General features: G+C 37.2%; 1 protein-coding gene across 7 annotated transcripts in view; it reads right to left on the bottom strand.

Moving 5' to 3' along the window:
- Positions 1–16,273, bottom strand: part of LOC127453171 (septin-7-like) — a 55,246-nt gene extending 38,973 nt beyond the window's left edge. For all 7 annotated transcript variants that reach the window (XM_051719382.1, XM_051719386.1, XM_051719384.1 and 4 more), the window contains exons 1-4: positions 16,160–16,273; positions 6,404–6,510; positions 2,210–2,310; positions 1,947–2,081 (exon numbers count right to left, since the gene is read on the bottom strand). In XM_051719382.1, the coding sequence (XP_051575342.1) occupies positions 1,947–2,081; positions 2,210–2,310; positions 6,404–6,510; positions 16,160–16,169 (353 nt within the window). In that variant the 5' untranslated portion in view covers positions 16,170–16,273. The remainder of the gene's footprint in view (positions 1–1,946; positions 2,082–2,209; positions 2,311–6,403; positions 6,511–16,159) is intronic.
- Positions 16,274–24,302: the final 8,029 nt, after the last annotated feature.

Below are 24,302 nucleotides of genomic sequence, written 5' to 3'. Positions count from 1 at the left end.
TTTCCAATTCCCAATGTGCTTTTAAGTCCTCGTGGTCGCGTAGTGATTAGCCTCAATCCGGGTGGCGGAGGACGAATCCCAGCTGCCTCCGCGTCTGAGACCGCCAACCCGTGCATCTTATCACGTGGCTTGTTGAACGCATTGTCACGGAGACACAGCGCATGTAGAGGCTTCACGGCATCCACGTTCAACTCACCACACGCCCCACCGAGAACGAACCACATTATATCAACCACGAGGAGGTTACCCCATGTGACTCTACCCTCCCTAGCAACCGGTCCAATTTGGTTGCTTAGGAGACCTGGCTGGAGTCACTCAGCACGCCCTGGGATTCGAACTAGCGAACTCCAGGGGTGGTAGCCAGCGTCTTTTACCACTGAGCTACCCAGGCCCCGGTTTATACGTATTTAAAAAATATATATTTTTGATAATTTTTATTTATATTATTTGTTTCTTTTTTTCCTTCACCTGTACTTGTCTTTATGACACAGTGATTTTAATCATACATTGTTTGATCTTATTGAACATTTATATAGAAAAAACTCCAGTTTTAGCACCATTTGTGGACTTTTCAGATGGCCCCTTACACACCGTAGGCAAATTTTCCAACTTATATCAATGTTAAATTAGCGATCTGGAACGATTTCACCGTGACACCACCTGAACAGCTTAAATACGGGACAAATCACATCCGATCTAAATGATGGAAAAAATTGTCTAGGCTGAACATTTTCAAATGTCTGCATTGTAACTGCAGGGTTTCATGATTATACAGACAAACGGTTTGATATGTGTGAAGATAAATTTCATGATTTCACTGCAAATATCATGTCAGTAACGCTGGAATTGACACTGGAAAATCAGGATCCTCTGTCTCACACATTCTCAAAAGTGTGTGCTTGATGCAGAAGCAGCAGTGAAGTTAAGTGAGAGAAGTTGTTCCAAGGGAAGGTTGAATGACACTTTTTTTGAGTGAAAAATGCTTTGAGAATGCACCGGACAGGGCATTGTCGATAACATGAACCCCTGACGAAATAATATTTTTTTAACGGATTTACACAATTCATGCGGATCATATTTTTAGGTCAGAAAAAACAGAATTCCGGATTAATCCAGAAGAATCACATCCCTGGTCACTACTGCATTTTGCCTCTGCATGATAGTTTATGCCATGGGCCATTTTTTTCCTCTTTATTTTCTTAAATGACATATTATTAAGAAAAATAATGCAGAAATAGGTCATACTGTAAACTGAGCTTAAGAGATGCTGTTCAAAAACCCATATGACAGGGGGCCTGGGTAGCTCAGTGAGTAAAGACACTGACTACCACCCCTGGAGTAGCGAGTTCGAATCCAGGGCGTGCTGAGTGACTCCAGCCAGGTCTCCTTAGCAACCAAATTGGCCCGGTTGCTAGGGAGGGTAGAGTCACATCTGGTAACCTCCTCGTGGTCACTATACTGTGGTTCTCGCTCTCGGTGGGGCACGTGGTGAGTTGTGCGTGGATGCCGTGGAGAATAGCGTGAAGCCTCCACACACGCTATGTCTCCGTGGTAACGCGCTCAACAAGCCACGTGATAAGATGAAGCGGATTGACTGTCTCAGATGCAGAGGCAACTGAGATTCGTCCTCCGCCACCCAGATTGAGGTGAGTCACTATGCCACCACGAGGATTTAGAGTGCATTGGGATTTGGGCATTCCAAATTGGGGAGAAAAAAAAAAACCCCGTAAGACATTTTCTTCCGTGGAACACAAACAAAGATGTTAGACAGAATGTTAGCCTAAGTCACCATTCACTTTCATTGCATCTTCATTCCATAAAATTGAAGTGAACGATGACTGCAGCTATACGTTTTTTACATTTCTAATGACAAAATATTAATTTTTGGGTGAACTATCCCTTTAACAGAGAGACAAAAAGAGAGAGAGAGAGACAGGATCACTCACCCATGACCTGAGGGTGCGATGAAATACAGGCAGCAGTGCACTCTGCTGTCCGGCATCTGCCGTCTGTTTACACGAGACTCAGCATTCAGATAATCCTCAAACTTACTGTCGATGTGATTGATGACCGGCTGCCAGCTAGAGCAGACACAACGAACACAACAGAAACATCACATACAAACCGAAATTCATTAACCGACCTGATAACTGCTGTCATCATTGGCACGCTCTCGACAGTACACAAAGCACACTGAAAGCGTTCTCACCAGTTGCTGTTGTCCACAGCGTCTCCAAATCCTGGAGTATCCACTATCGTGAGCAGAAGCTGGACGCCGCCCTCCTTCATCAACACTTTGGACTGCTCCACCTGCCCGATTGAGAGTTAATACACCAACTGAAAGATCTTTCATCATAGAGGCCTGCTGGCTAGTGTCTGGTTAGTCGAAGCAGGTCTGGAACATACTCAACCTTTTCATCATAAACTACAAAAGCCCAGTACAATGTAAAGAGAATTATCATAAGGCAGAAATGTAAAGCTTTGGAATACACTGACAGTCATTCTAAAGACTACAAGAACAAACATGCAGGACATAGCACTACACTATTACTGAAGTATGCTGCCGAAACCAGAAGATAGTGCAGTAGGAGCCTGGGAGTGTCTGCATGGAGTTGCGATCTTATCAAGGCTGTCTAAAACTCTTTAGAGACATATATTTATGCAAGTAAAAGGGTCATTGACAAATAATGTTGTCTGAGTGATAAAAATGAGTAATATTTTACAAATCTAGTTTAAAACATGTCATAATGAACAAAAAGAACAAATGCAATCTTTTTGTCCACGCTGGTTTCATAATTAAAATGTTTTTGCAAAATGATGGCGTTTTTTACAAAAAAATAAATAAAAAATATGTAATGGCTTAAAAAATGTCAAGTGGTGCACCCATCAAGTAAAAGTTATTTAAATACATGGTAACACTTTATAAGTTTGCATTCATTAACATTTGTTAAAGCATTAGGTATCATGAAATTGAATTGAACAACATATTTTTGTACATACACTGGTGGCCAAAAGTTTGGAATTATGTACAGATTTTGCTCTTATGTAAAGAAATTACTTTTATTCACCAAAGTGGCATTCAACTGATCATAATGTATAGTCAGGACATTAATAACGTGAAAAATTACTATTACAATTTGAAAACAAAATTTCAGAACTTCTTAAACTACTTCAAAGAGTTCTCATCAAAAAATCCTCCATGTGCAGTAATGACAGCTTTGCAGATCCTTGGCATTCTAGCTGTCAGTTTGTCCAGATACTCAGGTGACATTTCACCCCACACTTCCTGTAGCACTTGCCATAGATGTGGCTGTCTTGTCGGGAACTTCTCTCACACCTTACAGTCTAGCTGATCCCACAAAAGCTCAATGGGTTTAAGATCCATAACACTCTTTTCCAATTACCTGTTGTTCAATGTCTGTGTTTCTTTGCCCACCCTAACCTTTTCTTTTTGTTTTTCTGTTTCAAAAGTGGCTTTTTCTTTGCAATTCTTCCCATAAGGCCTGCACCCCTGAGTCTTCTCTTTACTGTTGTACATGAAACTGGTGTTGAGCGGGTAGAATTCAATGAAGCTGTCAGCTGAGGACATGTGATGTGTCTATTTTTCAAACTAGAGACTCTGATGTACTTATCCTCTTGTTTAGTTGTACATCTGGCTTTCCACATCTCTTTCTGTCCTTGTTAGAGCCAGTTGTCCTTTGTCTTTGAAGACTGTAGTGTACACCTTTGTATGAAATCTTCAGTTTTTTGGCAATTTCAAGCATTGTGTAGCCTTCAATCCTCAAAACAATGATTGACTGACGAATTTCTAGAGAAAGCCGTTTCTTTTTTGCCATTTTTGACCTAATATTGACCTTAAGACATGCCAGTCTATTGCATACTGTGGCAATTCAAAAACAAACACAAAGACAATGTTAAGCTTCAATTAATGAACAAAACTAGCTTTCAACTGTGTTTGATATAATGGCAAGTGATTTTCTAGTACCAAATTTGCAATTTAGCATGATTACTCAAGGATAAGGTGTTGGAGTGATGGCTGCTGGAAATGGAGCCTCTCTACATTTGATCAAAAATGACTTTTTTCAAATAGTGATGGTGCTGTTTTTTTTTTTTACATCAGTAATGTCCTGACTATACCTTGTGATCAGGCTGAATGCCACTTTGGTGAATTATAGTACCAATTTTCTTCCGAAACAGCAAAATCTGTACATTTGTTTTTATAATTATTATTCTTATTTAAATTATTAAAATGTTAATGTTAGTTTACGAAAAACTTTTTGTTAATTCATGTACATAGAGCATTAACTAATGTTAACATATACGGCAAACAATGTATTTATATAAGGTGAAATTAAAATTAACCAAGATTAATAAATGCTGTAAAAGTATTTTTCACTGTTAGTTCATGTTAACCAATGTTGTTAACTAATGCTACCCTCTACACAGTGAGTAAATCACTCGCATATGTGACCAAATTTCATGCTATGCGACTGAAGTATGTATTTTACTTGCCAGTGGCAAGTAAATGTTCAGATTTTACTTGCCAGAGCTTGAGTTGTGTAGTGGCGAAGAACAACTTGAGTGCCGCGATCCTTTTACTGAATAAGAAGCTAGTGATTAAGAAGCTGGATTAAGTCTCATCTGTTACTGTGTGTTGTGTCTTGCGAGTGCGCGCCCTGAGGGAAATATGCCTTATTTGGCTGCAGTGGGTCCGGATCTGTTGAGAAAGCACTGTCACCATTGCTTTAGATCAGACGTGAAATGGCACTGACACATTGCATTTAACCATGTCAACTCTGACTTTGGTTAAACTTTCCCACAGGACTGTTTTCACAACATTCTCCGTTTTAAAGCGTGGCTACAGAACAGTAAAGCACCTGTAGGACGTCTGTTAGAAGGTAAAAGTGTCACAAAACTCGAGAGCTTGTAGATTTGAATTATATTTGATTACAATTAGATTACAATAAATATTTGTACAAGCAAGTCATACACATTATACAAGTCAAAGTTTCCTTTTGCTTCGTTCCATGTATTTTGTATCCAACGGCGAGACCTAGACACCATTTAATTTCATGTCTCTTTTAAATCCTTTCTGTTATATACAGTCAGTTGGTGAGCAAAAGGATAAACATTTCTAATCATACATTGCACAGATGAGGGGGAAAAAAATAGCAACTTCTCTCCTTAATGTGTGCTTCACTCACTCAACCGTAAATGCTTGTGGAGCTGCCATTCTCTTAAAGAGACAGTACCAATTTAGCACTTGTTAGACATATCAATGTAAACTCAATGTAAATCACACAAGTGCATATAAACAAATATGTTACAAAATGTAGTAATGTAGTAAGTGTAATAAATGTGTAAATACATAACATTTTTAAAAAGGCACAATTATACATTGTGAAATATTAAAAGTAAAAAAAAAACACTGTAAATATATTGTTTGAAATCATATATAAAACTAATATATATATGAGCCCGACCGATATGGGATTTTAGAGAGGGAAAATTCACTGATTACCGATATGGTGGCCGATATTAAATTTTTGAGCTGGAATGAAAACAGACTTTTTCTATGTGGATTTTTCACCGATATGACTATGCAAAGGTACTCAGAAGTACTAATTTCTTAAACAAATATTTATCAAAGAATATTTGAAATTATTATTATACATGGTCAACAAATTCTAGAAATGAACACTGAGAAAATAAATAAATAAAAATACAATAAATAGCTAAATAAACATCAGTATTACTGTTTAATATCATTCAAATGCTGACTATATTAATAATGCTGAGTCAAGATAAACAGATAAGCAGCGGTGTTACACCGTATTCTGCTGTACATGTTCAGGGGAAACTTTCAACGGTGTTAAACCAGACTTTTAAATATTACATTTTATAAATGCAACAACTGGAATTGTTCGGTTGAAGGGGGTACCAAACTGTGAATCCTGAACAAAACAGTTTGGTGAATACATGTTTACTCATTAGCTTCCACTTAGCTGACAACAATAGCCTAGTTTCCATCCACTTTTTTTGTTATCGACAAAGAGAAAATGCGTAAACTTTTTTGTGAAATTTGCCGTCTTCTGCCTGTTTCCATTCAAATGGTCTTTTATTGATAAAAATGGTGTGCATGATGACGTCAAGCCTAAAAAAAAAAACACTTTGTCGAATAAGTTTTGGTTTATCGTAAAAGAAATCTGCCCTTAAGCCGTTTCCATACAGAAATGTGCGTTTATCGCTAATTTGCCTCCCGGACATCTGGGAGAAAAAAATATCGGGTGACGTCATTGACCCAAACATCTAGAGGTGCTTGCCGCTTCCTGTTCCTAAAGTACGACTGAGAATGAACAAGCAACATCCATTCACATTTAGGCAACCAAACCTTGTTCTGTACCTGAACAGTCTTCTTGATTCTATGCGAAGGTCCAGGGTATACTCCAGAGTACAGATCCGTTAGGAAGAGAGAATTGATCAGTGTCGACTTGCCCAACCCCGACTCCCCTGAAAATTGGCAGAAAATTAAGAGAAACAAGGTTAAAGTGTGATCTGAATTCACTATTATAGCTTATAACACACAGATTTGCATTTGCAAGGAAATGCCATTGGTTGCAAGGCAAACTATATTGTTAAATGTTTTATGAAAGTTTAGGTTTAAGGCTTTGGTTCTGTGTAAATGAAATCAGAGCCACTCTGCTGTTGTCTTGACACTCGGCATTAGTGATAGACCGATATATTAGTGAAGCTCATTAACTGGCCTATATGTGGACAAGTTCAACAACATCGCCCAATGACACTGTTCGCTTGGCTGATTGACACAAATGTTACCACCAAATCTCATTTGCTGTCATTAAATTGCATTATTTATTTTGCAAAATATTAACAAAATTCCTACTGATGCATTTACATAATTACAAAATTAAACTGATGGAATGGAAGGACAGTTTAGGTCCTAGGTGAACAGCCACTAACAGTGTCATGTCAAAGCTTCGATTGGAATAACAGTGTTATTCTGACTTGAAAGTACTGTAGAGAACACCACAAAGAGCCATGTGGTAGAACAGTGGAATTAACCTCACAAGCAGCTTTTTGACAGTTCTTCAGTAAATTAATTTATGGTCAAGTTGTAACCATGCAGTTTCATTCTTTTCAGCTACTAGCCACTAGGACTGGGCAATATCGAATATTAATCAAATCAAATCGATATAATCAAGATAATTTTGCTGACGATGTAAAATTGACTAATATCGTAAATATTGCGATAATTTTAATGTGCTTTCTTTTGACCATTAAGTTTCATAAAGAGCGCATCAGAAGACTAATTTCACAATCTTTCAGGGCTGCACAATTAATCAAAATAACATGAAAATGGTGAGTTGGACATATGTGATTATTAATCCACAAAGGCTGTGATTTCAAGACAGATAAACATGGTCTGTGTGTGATTCAGAATAAACCAGTGATGCGCTGATCTGTGTGCATGCGCATGGTGGCACTCTCAGATCAGTTCACATGCATTGTGAAGTCAAAGTAATGCAGGTTCAAGCATTCACGCAATTCAAAACATTAGCAACCGCTACAAGTTATTTTACAAATCTACAAATGCGGCACCGTATAAAAGAAAAGGAGGAGATTACAGTGTTTCAGGAAATGCAGAACACTGTAAACTGTCAAATACACAATCATGCCTTTCCTGTGTCGAAATGAATGCTCCTTGTGAAGTTGAAGTAAATACTACAGCACTTTCGGAGTCAAAATAAAAGCCCCAGGTGGAGGTAAACAGGACAGAAATATATTACTTTTTTATAACGCAAATCTAAGAATAACAATGATAATCAGCATTATATTATAATAATAAACCTTACGTGTCCCACAGTAATAATTTAGTATTATGCAATGTTCACCTGGGGTTTCAAAAATAAGAGTGAAGTAGCTTTGCACACCTTGTTCATTCACAAAAATGTATCAGTAAAAACATAAATATAAAGTGCATATCAATGAAAATGATTGAATTTCATTCTTCCTTGTGTTTATTTAATGGAAAACGAATTATTATATTTTAATTTAATGTCTTTTAAAATATTGATTCTACTTGGCTACAGTGGCTATTTGGATGAAATGATGGTTCCTCTGATAAAAATAAAAAATAAAAATACTTTTGAGCCATTTTAGAGCAAATGCAATTATCTAGATATATTTTGGATATCGTCAATTTGCTGAAATATATCGAGATATAATTTAACGCCCAGCCCCACTAGCCGCCAATTGTTTTGAGAAGAACGCTTTAGTGGCTCAATGCCTCCAGGGTTAAATGTTATGATGTCTCCAGGTTTAAAATAAGTCATTATTATGTATTTATCACTGGTGTAAACACACACAACAAGCAGCATAACCAGACTAGACCAAATGGCTGAACATTGGATGAAGGTGACAATTAAGAGAGCGTGGCATTCATCCGTGCTGCAGTACCGCCGTTCCCTATACACATATTACGCAGTCTGCGTAGGTTACCAACTCCCTAGGGGGGCACCAGAAACTCCACCGGCTGCCCTTACTTGCACGTTATACATCATTCTAGGAAAGGGTAGCAGTCACGGAACACAGACTCTCACCTTGCTCTCACCCCGTGCCTCGCAAACCCTCATGCAGTGAGGTCAGCACATTAACTAGACTAGAGAAAATTGCTTCTGGCAGGGCGAGTGGCTGCCTGGCATCATTACAAACTTGTCAATCTTCCATACCCAAACACTAATGCTTGAACAGCTTGGTAAAGTCTACACTCAAAATGCAGCCAATTTGTATATAATTTGAGAATAAAAAATATAGATCATGTTAAACCTTTTTATTAACAGAAAGCCAAAGTCAAAAACATTCTGAAACCTTCATTATTGGGATACTGACTAAATGATTTTATAATTGAGTTCTTCATTTTGAACAATTCTGATATTCATTCTTAAATCACAAAATCGAGCTTTTACTCAATGCCAGAGGTGCTCATTACGTTAATTGTGATCAATGTTGATAACAAGACAACCACTGGTTGCTCTCGTTAACAGGCCAAAAGGACAAGAGAGTAGACAGAGAAACTATACAAATAATGACAAACTTAAAAATCACTTAATACTTTCTCATTATTTCCTCGTTTCACTACAAACGTGCTGTTTGATTGACTGAATAATAATAATTCCTTACATTTATATAGGGGATTATTAAGAAGCCATGATGGATAGAGGCCAATGGGCAAATTTGGCCAAGACACCGGGGATAAACCCCAAGTGTCCTGGGATTTTTTAATGATCACATAGATTCAGGACCATGGTTTAACGTCTCATCCAAAAGCCGGTGCCTTTTTACAGTATAATGTTACCATCACTATACTAGGATGTTAGGACTCACACAGACCGCAGGGTGAGGACCCCTTGCTGGCCTCCCGATAACCTCTTCCACACATGTGTGTGCTTTATTTGGTAAGGAGCATACGTGCCTGTAAACAGTAAATTAAATTTCAAACTTCCATAAAAAAAGCCTGTCTTTAAGTATTAATGTAAACAGTAATTTATGTCTAAAGTGAACATGAACTGTGTGACCATAGGCGTTGCTAGACCCCATTTAGGAGGGCTTCAGCCCCCTTAAAATTCATCTCAGCCCCCTTAAAAATCTGTGACTTTGCATTCAGCATGCAAGTGTTTTAAACAGTGGCAGCTGCAACCCTTTGCTTGTTTGAAGCATGAGACCGCTTTGGTGGCATTTCCCAAATGTAAAGACTGACTAAAGCATGAGCAATAACATTAGAGTGCGGGTTGTGAAGCAAATCATTCATTCAATAGGTCATACCAATACGCCCCATTTCCTCATTCCATTCATGAACGAGTGAGGATCAGTGTCTTTTGACCAACTGAAGGAGAGGAGGGATGTTGTTCATTTAATCTGGTAATCTTGTTAAACAAGGAGAGAAAGGAGCTGGATGAATTAAGAGTAAATATGACTAATGACATTTCAATGACAACAGGATGTAATTCAAACTTGAATTAACTTTTAGGCTAATAAGGTTGCCTTTTTGTATACCTTGATGGTCATGGACAGCAGTTCAGCAGATTATATGCTTTGTTGTCACTTGCAGGGAAAATACTTATTAATGGATAATGTACAGTAAGCAGATTATCGCAAAATAAATGGATGGTACTGGGAAATATCTGACCGCTAGATGGTGCCACTGACCAATCAGATTAGAGTATTCCAGAGAGTTGTGTAATAATGACATGTAAACACTGAAGTCTCTTAGTAGACACGCTTAATAAAGTATAATTAGACTGGTTCCGGTCGTGAATGACTTTAGTCAATGTCAAAGTGCTTCATCAATGGATTAATGAATCACTCTAAACACATACAGTTGTGCTCAAGTTTGCATACCCTGGCAGAAATTGTGAAATTTTGGCATTGATTTTGAAAATATGACTGATCATGCAAAAAAAACAGTCTTTTATTTAAGGATAGTGATCATATGAAGCCATTTATTATCACATAGTTGTTTGGCTCCTTGTTAAATCATAATGATAACAGAAATCACCCAAATGGCCCTGATCAAAAGTTTGCATACCCTTGAATGTTTGGCCTTGTTACAGACACACAAGGTGACACACACAGGTTTAAATGGCAAATAAAGGTTAATTTCCCACACCTGTGGCTTTTTAAATTGCAATTAGTGTCTGTGTATAAATAGTCAATGAGTATGTTAGCTCTCATGTGGATGCACTGAGCAGGCTAGATACTGAGCCATGGGGAGCAGAAAAGAACTGTCAAATGACCTGCGTAACAAGGTAATGGAACTTTATAAAGATGGAAAAGGATATAAAAAGATATCCAAAGCCTTGAAAATGCCAGTCAGTACTGTTCAATCACTTATTAAGAAGTGGAAAATTCGGGGATCTCTTGATACCAAGCCATGGTCAGGTAGACCAAGAAAGATTTTAGCCACAACTGTCAGAAGAATTGTTCGGGATACAAAGAAAAGGTAACCTCAGGAGAAATACAGGCTGCTCTGGAAAAAGACAGTGTGGTTGTTTCAAAGAGCACAATACGACGATACTTGAACAAAAATGAGCTGCATGTTCGAATTGCCAGAATAAGCCTTTACTGCACCAATGCCACAAAAAAGCCCAGTTACAATATGCCCGACAACACCTTGACACGCCTCACAGCTTCTGGCACACTGTAATCTGGAGTGACGAGACCAAAATAGAGCTTTATGGTCACAACCAGAAGCGCTATGTTTGGAGAGGGGTCAACAAGGCCTATAGTGAAAAGAATACCATCCCCACTGTGAAGCATGGTGGTGGCTCACTGATGTTTTGGGGGGGGTTAGCTCTAAAGGCACGGGGAATCTTGTGAAAATTGATGGCAAGTTGAATGCAGCATGTTATCAGAAAATACTGGCAGACAATTTGCATTCTTCTGCACAAAAGCTGCACATGGGACGCTCTTGGACTTTCCAGCACGACAATGACCCTAAGCACAAGGCCAAGTTGGCCCTCCAGTGGTTACAGCAGAAAAAGGTGAAGGTTCTGGAGTGGCCATCACAGTCTCCTGACCTTAATATCATCGAGCCACTCTGGGGAGATCTCAAACGTGCGGTCCATGCAAGATGACCAAAGACTTTGCATGACCTGGAGGTATTTTACCAAGTCGAATGGGCAGCTATACCACCTGCAAGAATTTGGGGCCTCATAGACAACTATTACAAAAGACCGCACGCTGTCATTGATGCTAAAGGGGGCAATACACAGTATTAAGAACTAAGGGTATGCAGACTTTTGAACAGGGGTCATTTCATTTTTTTTTTGTTGCCATGTTTTGTTTTATGATTGTGCCATTCTGTTATAACCTACAGTTGAATATGAATCCCATAAGAAATACAAGAAATGTGTTTTGCCTGCTCACTCATGTTTTCTTTAAAAATGGTACATATATTACCAGTTCTCCAAGGGTATGCAAACTTTTGAGCACAAATGTAAAAGACGTTCACTTGTTGCCAACTGTTGGTGTAAACGTGTGATTTACAAAAATGGTTACCAAACGGTTACCAAAAGGTTAAGTAAACAAATCTGAACTTAGCTTTTTATTTTATACCTTTATTTTGTCAGGGTTTATCTACTGAAGTTAAAATTTCTTTTTGGAGTGATTTTCTCCTGTGAATGAATCCAAAAGACTGGAGTCACGAGTTAATGACATGCAGAGAAACATCACCTGGAGTTAATACACTCCACTAAAGAACAACCAAGCTAAATCTGATATTAATTGTAATAATAGGTTTTTGTGGTGTTTGATATAACTTTAATCTATAGAAGTTGTGAAATGATAGATTTTCTATAAGAAACAATATATTTTTTTAAATTGTTAATAAAATGGAGAAAAAAAAAATCTTTTAAAATGTCTCTTTAAACGGTTTGTTATTTTTATTTCTTTTTTTTATAACTTTGTGTTTATTATAGAAAATGACAATATTTCGAATTAATATTAGCTTGTGATCTTGAATGATGTAAACAGTTTAAAAAAAAAAACAAAAAAAAAAACACTATGCTAAAGAGTAAAATACATTAAATGTGCACATCTAATAGTGTCATTGGGGCAGAACCCCATTAAGATTGAAATCCTAAAATCGCCCCGGGCGTGACAAAAAAGTAGATTTGTATCAAAGTATCGGACTTGAAGTGTAAATGCAGCCAAACAGACCTACCACTTTATGTTGTTAATATTAATCAAATAACAAGAAAATGAGAAAACCACTTACTGCTCTTGGCTGGATAACTTTAGCAGCTTTAAAAAGTATTAGTGTATTTATAATCACACAGGAAACACAAATAATTTAAGTCGTTTTGTTACAATGCATTACTGTTTTAAAATTCTGAATGTTTACTTTAATTGATACCACTGCTAAAAACTTTAAGCACTGTTTTCTTCATCTGCATCTTTGTTTTTTGTTTATATTTGTTCTATTGCTTGTCATTTCTTTCTTTGTTCTTATTTTATTACTGTTTACTTGTCTTGAATATTTACTTAAAAACTTGAAAAAAATCTTCTCAAATTAGTAAGTATTTTGTTGTTGCATCAAAATTAGTATTGAGAATTGCCAAATTGCTTCTTATATGTTAGTATAGTGGACATTATAACTGAAATACACCCAAATTAATCGGAATCGTATCAAAATCAGAATTCTAAATCCACTGGAAACAGAGAGCTGGCAAATCAGAATTGTATCAAGAAATCGGTATCGATACCCAGCCTAAATATTTTCTATGAGGAAAAAAAAAATGTCTTTTAATTTATATTCAAAGACAGAAAAACTTATACATAATAGGTAGGGGTGTAACGGTTCTCGGTAAAAAAAAAAAAAAAAAAAACCATATGGGTTTGCAGTCAATTACAACAGTGATGGTCAAAAGATGTTTACAAAACAGGCACTGTTTGCAGACATCGCTCGACACGAGTGCCGTATACTGGTAATATATGTCAATAATGCACGTGAGGGTTTATTTAAAACGCGCACGCAAGTTCTTCCTGTTTCCTTGTGCGGCTGTGATCTATCACGAGCCTCAATAATGCGCTTTGATTAATGGCATTAAGATGCCGATATAGTAATACATTGATACATGATTAATCATTTACGCCGACATCACCCAGGGAAAGAGCTGCAAGTGAGCTGAAACTGCACACACTCCCTTCCATTTTTAAGCAGGCACTCAGTGCTAATTCGGACAGACATGAAACAATAACTAAAGCGCTTGTTGTGTTCATGTGGGATTTCCATGTATGATTAAAATACTCAAGCAGCATTATCACAACATCCCTTCTCGTATGCATTCTAATAGCAAGGTTATTCCTTCTACAGTGATGTACAGCTTCCGAATATTGAATATGTTGTGATGAGTTTGAAGTGCACTTTATGTTGATACATGTAGCATATTAGTGCAGGTATTAACTTAAAGTTTTTTTTTTGTTTTTTTTTAGTTAAGGACCCTGACAAAAATTAACCATAGTTTTACTATAGTAATATTGTAGTAACCATGACTGCGGTCACCATGGTTTTCTGAACAGAAATCATGGTTTTGATGCAATTAACCATGGTTTTATATAAGTAATACTGTAGTTTCTATATAGTAACCATGATTTTACTGTATATTGTAACCATGACAGTAACCATGTTTATATTGTGGTTACTATGATTTTACTACAAATGCCATGGTTAAACTATGGTTACTGTTGTAAAACAATGATTGTTATTTAAGGGCAAACCTGTAGAAGTGTTTACCAAATAGATTATTCTTTGGATTTGGCAGTAATATTTTTAATTTTTAACAAAGCAAATATTGAACCGTTCCGAAACTGTGACCCTTAAACCGTGACACAAACCGAACCGTGAGAAATTCTAACTGTTACACCCCTAATAATAGGCTATTTGTTGCCTATAAAGATAGACTTTATTTGTTCAAGACCACAAATAATGTTTTGAACATCATTTCTAATGTATTAGATCAACATATTCTGAGGCTTTATCTTGTGACCTTAAAATAACTAAAATAAAGTATGCACAGCCACATGTCTTCAGTTTTAACACCACAGTTCACACACATAAAGCCAAAGCAAACACAGGCCTGTAAGAGTTCATAATAAATTCTTGCAAAACGAAACAGATCTTGTATCTCTAAGAACTCATTTAATTGTAAAAGTATCAACTTCAGTGCAGTGCTTTCTAAAATGTCAGCCATTTTTCACTGCAAATCCTTTGCATTTTTCAAGATGCCATTTAACCCCTGTTTCCTGTGTGATCATTCAAACAGCATTTAGACCAAATGTCAAGAATGTAGTCTCACAACTGGCAAATGTTAAACACTAGACAGGAAGCTTCTCAAGTGGCCGTAACAACTACAGCATAAACTGAATCCATCACGAGCCATTTGTTTCTAATTTGCAAAGTCATGTGTTGAGAGGTGCTTGCTCTTTGCAAACAACATGCTAAAATGGGATACTTTACAACAAAATGAAAATTCTGTCCTTTTTTACTGAACATATTGTTCCAAACCTGTATGGCTTTCTTTCTGAGGAATACAAAAGGTGATGTTAGAATGTCACAGTCACCATTCACTTTCATTGCATAATTTTTTCCATACAATGTCAGTGAATGGTGACTAAGGGTGTTTTCACACTTGGGTCCCCTTTAAAAGAACCAAACTCAGACCCCTTTAAGTGGACCAAGAAGTGAACAGAGTGAAAAAGGACCCAGTTCTCTTTGCATTCACACTATTCGTGACCTCTATAGTGGGCTCAGATCTCTTTATGGTGCACTTGACCAGTTACGGGGTCTCAGTCCATTTTGCATTCACACTGTGCTGTTTTTGTGAAACCCAGACCCCTTATTAAAAGACAAATTTGATGATAATTTTTATTATTATTATGGCAATATTAAGTGTTAAGAGTACAATTAGCTCTACATATTAACTTGTGAGATTATTAAACATTTAATACCCTTAAAATTAATAATAAGCATGAGTACAGGCGTCTTTGTTCAATGAAACATATTTTGTTGATCTTTTGTATCAAAAAAGAACTGTAATACATAGTGTAAATAGATAACACCTTGTTTTTATACATTAAGAGGGAAAAGCAATGCATGTAACTGAATGCATTGTATTTTTATATTAATAATACTGTATTTAAAAGGCAAATTTCAAGAAATTTCAATCATGTATTATGGTAGATTAGTTGTATTACCAACAAAAAATATGGCTGATCAGGGTTTTATCTATTGACAGCTTCGGGCAACATCCATTCATTGAAAGCAATAGTAATATCTTCCTATCGTAATCTCTTAACTGCCAAGCGCCATTCCAACCCTCGAATCTTCATATGCACAGAACACTGAAGAAAGATAAAGGGGTCTGAGATTGTTTGGATTGTTCACATATGGACCAAAATTCCCACGAACCGCACTCAGACCCCTGATATGTGAAAACGCCCTAAGGCTAGCATTCTGCCAAACATCTCCTTTTGTGTTTCACGGAAGACATGAGGGTGAGTAAATGATGACATAACTTTCATTTTTAATTTTCAACACTATAAAGTAGATCAAAATCAATACATTCAAAGGATGTTTCCTTACCCACAACCATCAGTGTGAACTCAAAGCCCCGTTTGACAGACTTTCTGTACACTTGGTTGGGAAGGCTTGCAAAGCCCACATATCCTTCCAGATTCTTCTGCTGCTAAAAACAGACAGACAAACACTTTCAATCAGGGAGAATTGTTGGCATAAATTCATGGATAAAAACAAAACACTTAATATAAGAAGGCGTTTCCCGAATGGGAAAACTGCACATCAACAGGTCTGTACTGTATTACTCACATACTTACTGCTGTTTACATGAAGGTAAATGTGGCAAAATGAAGTAGCAGGGCGTCAGAAGAAGAGATGTTTACCATGTCCAAGAGTTTCCAAAAGCATTTATGCAGACATGAAAAAAAAAAAAAGAACATAATTTAAAACACACTCACACAGTGGTATCTACTGTACATACAAAGGGTCAAAAATTAACACTTGCCAAGTTCTAAATGTGAGTAAAGATAGGCTTTGGTGAGTAACAAGTAAAAGAGTTTCTCTCCAGCTGACTGGTTAGAAATGTTATTAGAAAATGAAAATGTTAAATGTTATTAGAAAATGTTATTAGGTTAGATGTTATTAGAAAAGGCAACAATACTGGTTTAACTCAAACTCTAAGAGCAACAGTTTAAATCTTGCTGACTTAAATGACATGAGCGCTTCAAATGAAAGACATACAAAACAACCACTAAAGAATCTGTCGTTACATATTTATCATCACCTGGAATGTTTATCTGGAATGCTTTAAGTTTATGTTTTCTCCAGAACTCCATGTAGTGACATGTGTTGAATATTCATCATATTATATTAAGCCACCAATATGAACATATGACAAACAAATTAAATATCGATGCATCTTCTAAATGTTCTTAATTCACTTGTCATTGGCAGTTGTGTCAAATTGTTAATTTTGAACCCTTAATATATGTCTCCATTCAAAAGTTTGGACATGCTTGACTGAATACATATTTCTCATGATCTTAAACTTTTAATCTAAAAGCTTATGCTAATATGCTTAAAGGGATAGTTCACCCAAAAATAAAAATTATCACATCATTTACTCACCCACATGCCATCCCAGATGTGTATGATTTTCTTTCTTCTGCAGAACACAAATGAAACTTTTTACAAGTATCTCAGCTCTGTAGGCCCATGCAATGCAAGTGAATGGAAAGAAAAAACTTTGAAGCTCCAAAAAGCACATTAAGACAGCATAAAGGTAACCCATAAGACTCCAGATGTTAAATCCATGTATTCTGAAAATATCCATTTGGTTTTCAGTGAGAACAGACCAAAATGTAACTCCTTTTTCACTTTACATCTAGTCATATATTGCAGTTTCTAGGCACAATCATGATTTCAAGCTCGATTACACTTCCTAGTGCTTGACGAATGCACAGAGCGCCAGATGGCGCTATAGTAAGTGTACTCGGGCTTGAAATCATGATCGCCAAGGAAACTGCTGTCTATGTTATATTTTGGGCTGTTCTCACCCAAAATCGGTTGGATCGCTTCAGAAGACATGGATTTAACCACAGGAGTTGTATGGATTACTTTTATGCTGCCTTTATGTGCTTTTTGGAGTTTCAAAGTTTTGGTCACCAGTCACTTGCATTGTATGGGCTTACAAAGCTGAGATATTCATCTAAAAATCTTTGTGTTCTGCAGAAAAAAGAAAGTCATACACATCTGGGATGGCATGAGGGTGAGTAAATGATGAGAATTTTTGCATTAACTATTCCTTTACAAAAATAAAATTTCACTTATTTTTTTTTAAAAGTCTAGTTGGAACGAATTGTGAAAGAAAAGCAGCCAACATACAGCCAACATTCTCAGCATACATGGGAACTCATCTTAGGTCACAAATCATTCCCTTACTTCCATTTGTGCAATTTCAGATTTAATAACTTAGCTGCTATTTTGAAATGGTGAAAATTATAATAAAGAACGACTAGGTGTGTCCAAATATTTAACGGTTACAGTATTATCGTACGCGTCATGGAATGACAGCAATATGTGACACTATTAAGTGAGAATAACTAGCTAAGAGCTTCTGATAATGGCCGAAAATGATCTGTACAGATTATGAGCTGGATTCGCTACTTCCCCTAATTAACTTAAATAAAAACAAATACATTTGAGAGTAAAGCACAAAAACTTAAGAGTCAGTGTGAAGATGGATTAAATGTGCAGCATCACCATGCTGATTAATATGTGGAACAGGATGAGAAGTGATGGTGCAGACTGTGAGATGAGCTGGTAAGATGCTTGACAGCACAATCAGAGGTCACCTGGAAAAGACATTTGGTTCCACTCTGCTGCATCTTTTAATGTCAGTGGCAACATTTAATCTGCATGATAACTTGGATTCTTTTTTTTTTCTTTTCTCCCCAATTTGGAATGCCCAATTCCCAATGCGCTCCAAGTCCTCGTGGTGGCGTAGTGACTCGCCTCAATCTGAGTGGCGGAGGACGAATCTCAGTTGCCTCCACGTCTGAGACCATCAATCTGCACATCTTATCACGTGGCTTGTTGAGCGCGTTACCGCAGAGATAGCGTGGAGGCTTCACTCTATTCTCCGTGGCAACCACGCACAACTCACCACGCGTTCCACAGAGAGTGAGAACCACATTATAGCGACCACGAGGAGGTTACCCCATGTGACTCTACCCTCCCTTGCAACTGGGCCAATTTGGTTGCTTAGGAGACCTGGCTGGAGTCACTCAGCACGCCCTGGATTCGAACTCGCGACTCCAGGGGTGGTAGTCAACGTCTTTGCTCAATGAGCTACCCAGGCCCCCATACCTTGGATTCTTAAGGAAATAAATATTGTGTCTGCCCTTTCAACTACTACTTTAATTAGCCTATGTGATTTAGACAAACTCTAAATCTAATCCGTTCAAAATACAGAATGAGAAGTAATCAAGCAGATCTACAAGTCACACGAATATCTGACAATGGAAACTAAAATATACAAACCTGGTGTCAGATTAGGTTAAATATTCAGCTAGCCTATTTAAAACAGCACCTGCACCCTGACCACAGGCATAGTATACTTCTGAATGACACACAATACCTGCTTTTATGTGAGAATTAACTGAAGGAAGTAACACTTACATTTTTCTGTTAGACTTACAGTTGAAGTCAGACGTTTACATATACCTTAACCAACTACATTTAAACTCAGTTTTTGACAATTCCTGACATTCAATCATAGAAAACATTCCCTGTCTAAGGTCAGTTAGGATCACTACTTTATTTTAAGAATGTGAAATGATAGAATAATAGTAGAGAGAATGATTTATTTCAGGTTTTATTTTTCATCACATTCCCAATGGGTCAGAAGTTTACATACACTTTTTTAGTATTTGGTAGCATTGCCTTTAAATTATTTAACTTGGGTCAAACATTTTGGGTAGCCTTCCACAAGCTTATCACAATAAGTTGCTGGAATTTTGGCCCATTCCTCCAGACAGAACTGGTGTAATGGAGTCAAGTTTGTAGGCCTCCTTGCTCGCACACACTTTTTCAGTTCTGCCCACAAATTTTCTATCAGATTGAGGTCAGGGCTTTGTGATGGCCACTCCGATACCTTGACTTTGTTGTCTTTAAGCCATTTTGCCACAACTCTGGAGGTATGCTTGGAGTCATTGTCCATTTGGAAGACCCATTTGTGACCGAGCATTAACTTCCTGGCTGATGTCTTGAGTTGATGCTTGAATATATCCACATAATTTTCCTTCCTCATGATGCCATCTATTTTGTGAAGTGCACCAGTCCCTCCTGCAGCAAAGCACCCCCACAACATGATGCTGCCACCCCCATGCTTCACGGTTGGGATGATGTTCTTTGGCTTGCAAGCCTCACCCTTTTTCCTCCAAACATAACGATGGGCATTATGGCCAAACAGTTCAATTTTTGTTTCATCAGACCAGAGGACATTTCTCCAAGAAGTAAGATCTTTGTCCCCATGTGCACTTGCAAACCATGGTCTGGCTTTTTTTATGGCGGTTTTGGAGCAGTGGCTTCTTCCTGGCTGAGCAGCCTTTAGGGTTATGTCGATATAGGACTTGTTTTGCTGTGGATATAGATACTTGTCTACCTGTTTCCTCCAGCATCTTCACAAGGTCCTTTGCTGTTGTTCTGGGATTGATTTGCACTTTTTACACCAAACTACGTTCATCTCTAGGAGACAGAATGCGTATCCTTCCTGAGCAGTATGATGGCTGCATGGTCCCATGGTGTTTATACTTGCGTACAATTGTTTGTACAGATGAACGTGGTACCTTCAGGAATTTGGAAATTGCTCCCAAGGATGAACCAGACTTGTGGAGGTCCACAATTTTTTTTTTCTGAGGTCTTGGCTGATATCTTTTGATTTTCCCATGATGTCAAACAAAGAGGCACTGTGTTTGAAGATAGGCCTTAAAATACATCCACAAGTACACCTCCAATTCAGTACACCTCCTATCAGAAGCTAACTGGCTAATTGCCTAAAGGCTGGACATCACTTTCTGAAATTTTCCAAGCTGCTTAAAGGCACAGCTAACTAAGTGTATGTAAACTTCTGACCCACTGGAATTGTAAAATAGTCAATTACAAGTGAATCAATCTGTCCGCAAACAATTGTTGGAAAAATTACTTGGGTCATGCACACAGTAGATGTCCTAAACGACTTGCTAAAACTATAGTTTGCTAATATGAAATCTGTGGAGTGGTTAAAAATTTAGTTTTAATGACTTAAACCTAAGTGTATGTAAACTTCTAACTTCAACTGTATCTACTTTATAGACCAAACCACAAATACACATTTCTAATGCTTAAGCAGAGCTCTTAAGTTTCTCTCCATCCCCAAATCATCAAGAATGGGTCACATTTAGAGAGACAGTAGTGATCTGTCCAATATAAACAACTTTTAAATGACTTTATCTGGACACAATAAGGCAAACAAACTATATTAGATAGAATGCAATACATTTTCATACATGTTAGCATGTCTTTTTCTGTCCATCAACCTAAACAACATCACCTCACAGCGATTACACAAAAGACTGAAAATGTAAGTGCAAAAGTGTCTGTTTTATATATAAATCATAAAAGGTTGGCATTAAAATGTAGCATTAACCGTGTGTACTATGTGTATTACTAAGCTGCTAACCTGCATTAGCTCATCTCGCTTACGTACCAGAAATAAGCACTTCTGTAAAACATGCAGTGATGGGCAGTAGCTTAGCTACAAATAGCGAAGCTATTAGCTTAACTACATTTCTGAGTAGTGAGGTGGTAGCTTCGCTAGTTTTTAAATCAAGTAGCTTTTTAGTAGCGAAGCTATATTTTTGATTAGGTAGCGACGTAGCTTTGACAAAAGCTACACCGCTACATCATGTGTGCACCTGATGTTAAGGAAATGATATATGAATTAGTTAATCATATATCAAATTACAATAACAGTACCATGGTATTCTTTAAGTACTTTGAAGCACCATGTAAATACAGATTGGTACATAAATATGGTAACTGTATCTCAAAGTACCATGGTATTACCATCTGATACCATCAGATATCACATTGTTATTACCCAGATGTGATCAAATACACAAGAAATTTGGCTTCTGATTAGGGTTGCAGTGGTATACCGGTTTCACGGTATGAAAATTGACGGTTATCATACCATGTACATTTGCTTATCTATTAAGAAAAAATGGTATTGAGGAAAAAAAAAAAAAAAAAAATTCAACCGGACGGAGAATCTCACCTGCGCGTGAGCATCTCCTTTCCTCCTCAACTGCCTGTCCGACTTGTCAACTTGCGCCACACACACACACACACACACACACACACACACACACACACGCAGTGGAGAAAATGTCAGAGATAAGCGAGGCGAGGGGGTCTGACATAAGTGAGTGTGTGTGAGTTAGAGCAGTGTTTCTCAACTGGTGGGTGGCAGGTCTATTCGGACTGGGTCGCGGACAGCAGGGAAAGAACAATGCCATGGTTCTCCCATTGAAGATATTTCGGCGGCCGCACAAGTGATAGCCTATTTAGGACAGCTGAGGCAGATTTAATGATAATCTCGCAATCAGCTAAAGGCTTCTCATCTGCACTTTTGCACGAGTGTAATGGAACCAGCTCTCGATCATGATCTGCTCTTCTCTCTGGCGCACGCGTGCAACAACCGGGCTTCCCTCGATATTGCAGAGCCCAGACCTCAAAACTGATGTGACCAATTTAAATTCTAGTGAGACTTTTCTAGTTTAAAGCGTTACGGAGGAAGTAAAGTTGAACCTCACAAAAAGTAGGCGGCCCTGACATGCCAAACAGCACTGAGGAGTTAAAGAGCAACACTGTGCTATGCGCTGATTTTATTTTTCCATTATACATCATCACCTTTACAGAATTGTTTCCCGATTTTACATGAGTAAAAGTAACTGTTATATTTTGACAACATTTTATAGTTTCATAGGAAATAATCCAAATGTAGAATCTATTAGACCTCATTTTATATCAACAGCGGCAGTTGTAGTTAAAGTTTCAAGATGTGTTTCAGCTATTACTTATTTTTTCATAAATACTATAATTTGTAATTATTATTACTATTATATAAGACTAGCTACACTGACCTAACCATGATAATGAGGAGCCTTTCCTCCTGTGTAATACGTATGTTCTGTTTGAATTATGCTTGAAATTAGGAAACAAACAGGATAATAATGGGCTCATATAAGTAAATATGCTCTTCAATTTGTAAAAGGGGGGAGAGAAAACTTACTGTTGCTTTTGTTGTTGACGTCAACAACAAAAATAATGCCACTTGATGCATGTCCTTGTACTTGAAAACCTTGAACAAAACCATGCAACATAAGGAAATGAGACCTAGGATACATTTAATACAGGTAACGTTTTTACTGTGGTGGGTCGCCACTTGATTTCCAATGTAAAATCTGCGTCCTGAAGCAAAACCAGTTGAGAACCTCTAAGTTAAAAGGTACAGACAGGAGCAGTCTGGCTATGCTGTCGTGCACTTATTGTATATGGTAATTGTTAATAATCATAGGACATTACTTTAAAAGCTCACACAGCTGATGTTAATTTAACATGCTATGCTAACATGGAAACTAACATGCTTTATAGTTACATGCAATTTTTTTATCATGTTTATAATTCGGTTTATTATTATAATTCTGTTAGCTTTCTTATTCTATTTATTTTCAAAAGGGAGACTTTTTTTTTTTTTACATATACTTCAATAAAATAAAAAAAAAGGTTTCAAGTTTCAATTATAATAAAGCGTTTGTTCAACCAAAAAAAAAAAGTTCTGTTTTCACTTTAAGGTTCATTGTAACTGATGATAATTGAATAATACCGTATACCGTGAAACCATGATATTTTCTGAGACGGTTATCGTACTGTGAAAATCTCATACCGTTGCAACCCTACCTCTGATCAGAAGCTTCTAGTACAGAAATACAATAGCTCGACACAGAATTGCAGGATAACATGAATAGTTTGTGTAAGAGTTTTTATACAGGAAAAAAGGAAAGGTAATTATGTTCAAATGGGTATGGGTTTGTAGAGGTAGTAGCATAAATATGAAAAATAAAATGTAAAAACAGTGATTTTTCATTTTGAACACATGGGTTTGTATAAGTAGCATGCACACTGGCAGTCAAAAGTTTGGAATGATGTACAGATATTGCGGTTTCGGAAGGAAATTGGTACTTTAATTCACCAAAGTGGCATTCAACAGATTCACAATGTATAGTCAGGATATTACTGATGTAAAAAACAGCACCATCACTATTTGAAAAATGTCATTTTTGATCAAATCTAGACAGACCTCATTTCCAGCAGCCATCACTCCAACACCTTATCCTTGAGTAATCATGCTAAATTGCTAATTTGGTACGAGAAAATCACTTGCCATTATATCAAACACAGTTGAAAGCTATTTGGTTCGTTAAATAAAGCTTAACATTGCATACTGTGGCAACACAAAAACAATAGACTGGCATGTCTTAATGTCAATATTAGGTCAAAAATGGCAAAAAAGAAACAGCTTTCTCTAGAAACTCGTCAGTCAATCATTGTTTTTGAGGAATGAAGGCTATACAATGCTTGAAACTGCCATAAAAAATGGAAGATT

This window comes from Myxocyprinus asiaticus, chromosome 15 (genome assembly GCF_019703515.2).
Source record: "Myxocyprinus asiaticus isolate MX2 ecotype Aquarium Trade chromosome 15, UBuf_Myxa_2, whole genome shotgun sequence".
NCBI lineage: Eukaryota > Metazoa > Chordata > Actinopteri > Cypriniformes > Catostomidae > Myxocyprinus > Myxocyprinus asiaticus.
This window is presented reverse-complemented; position numbering and strand designations above follow the sequence as displayed.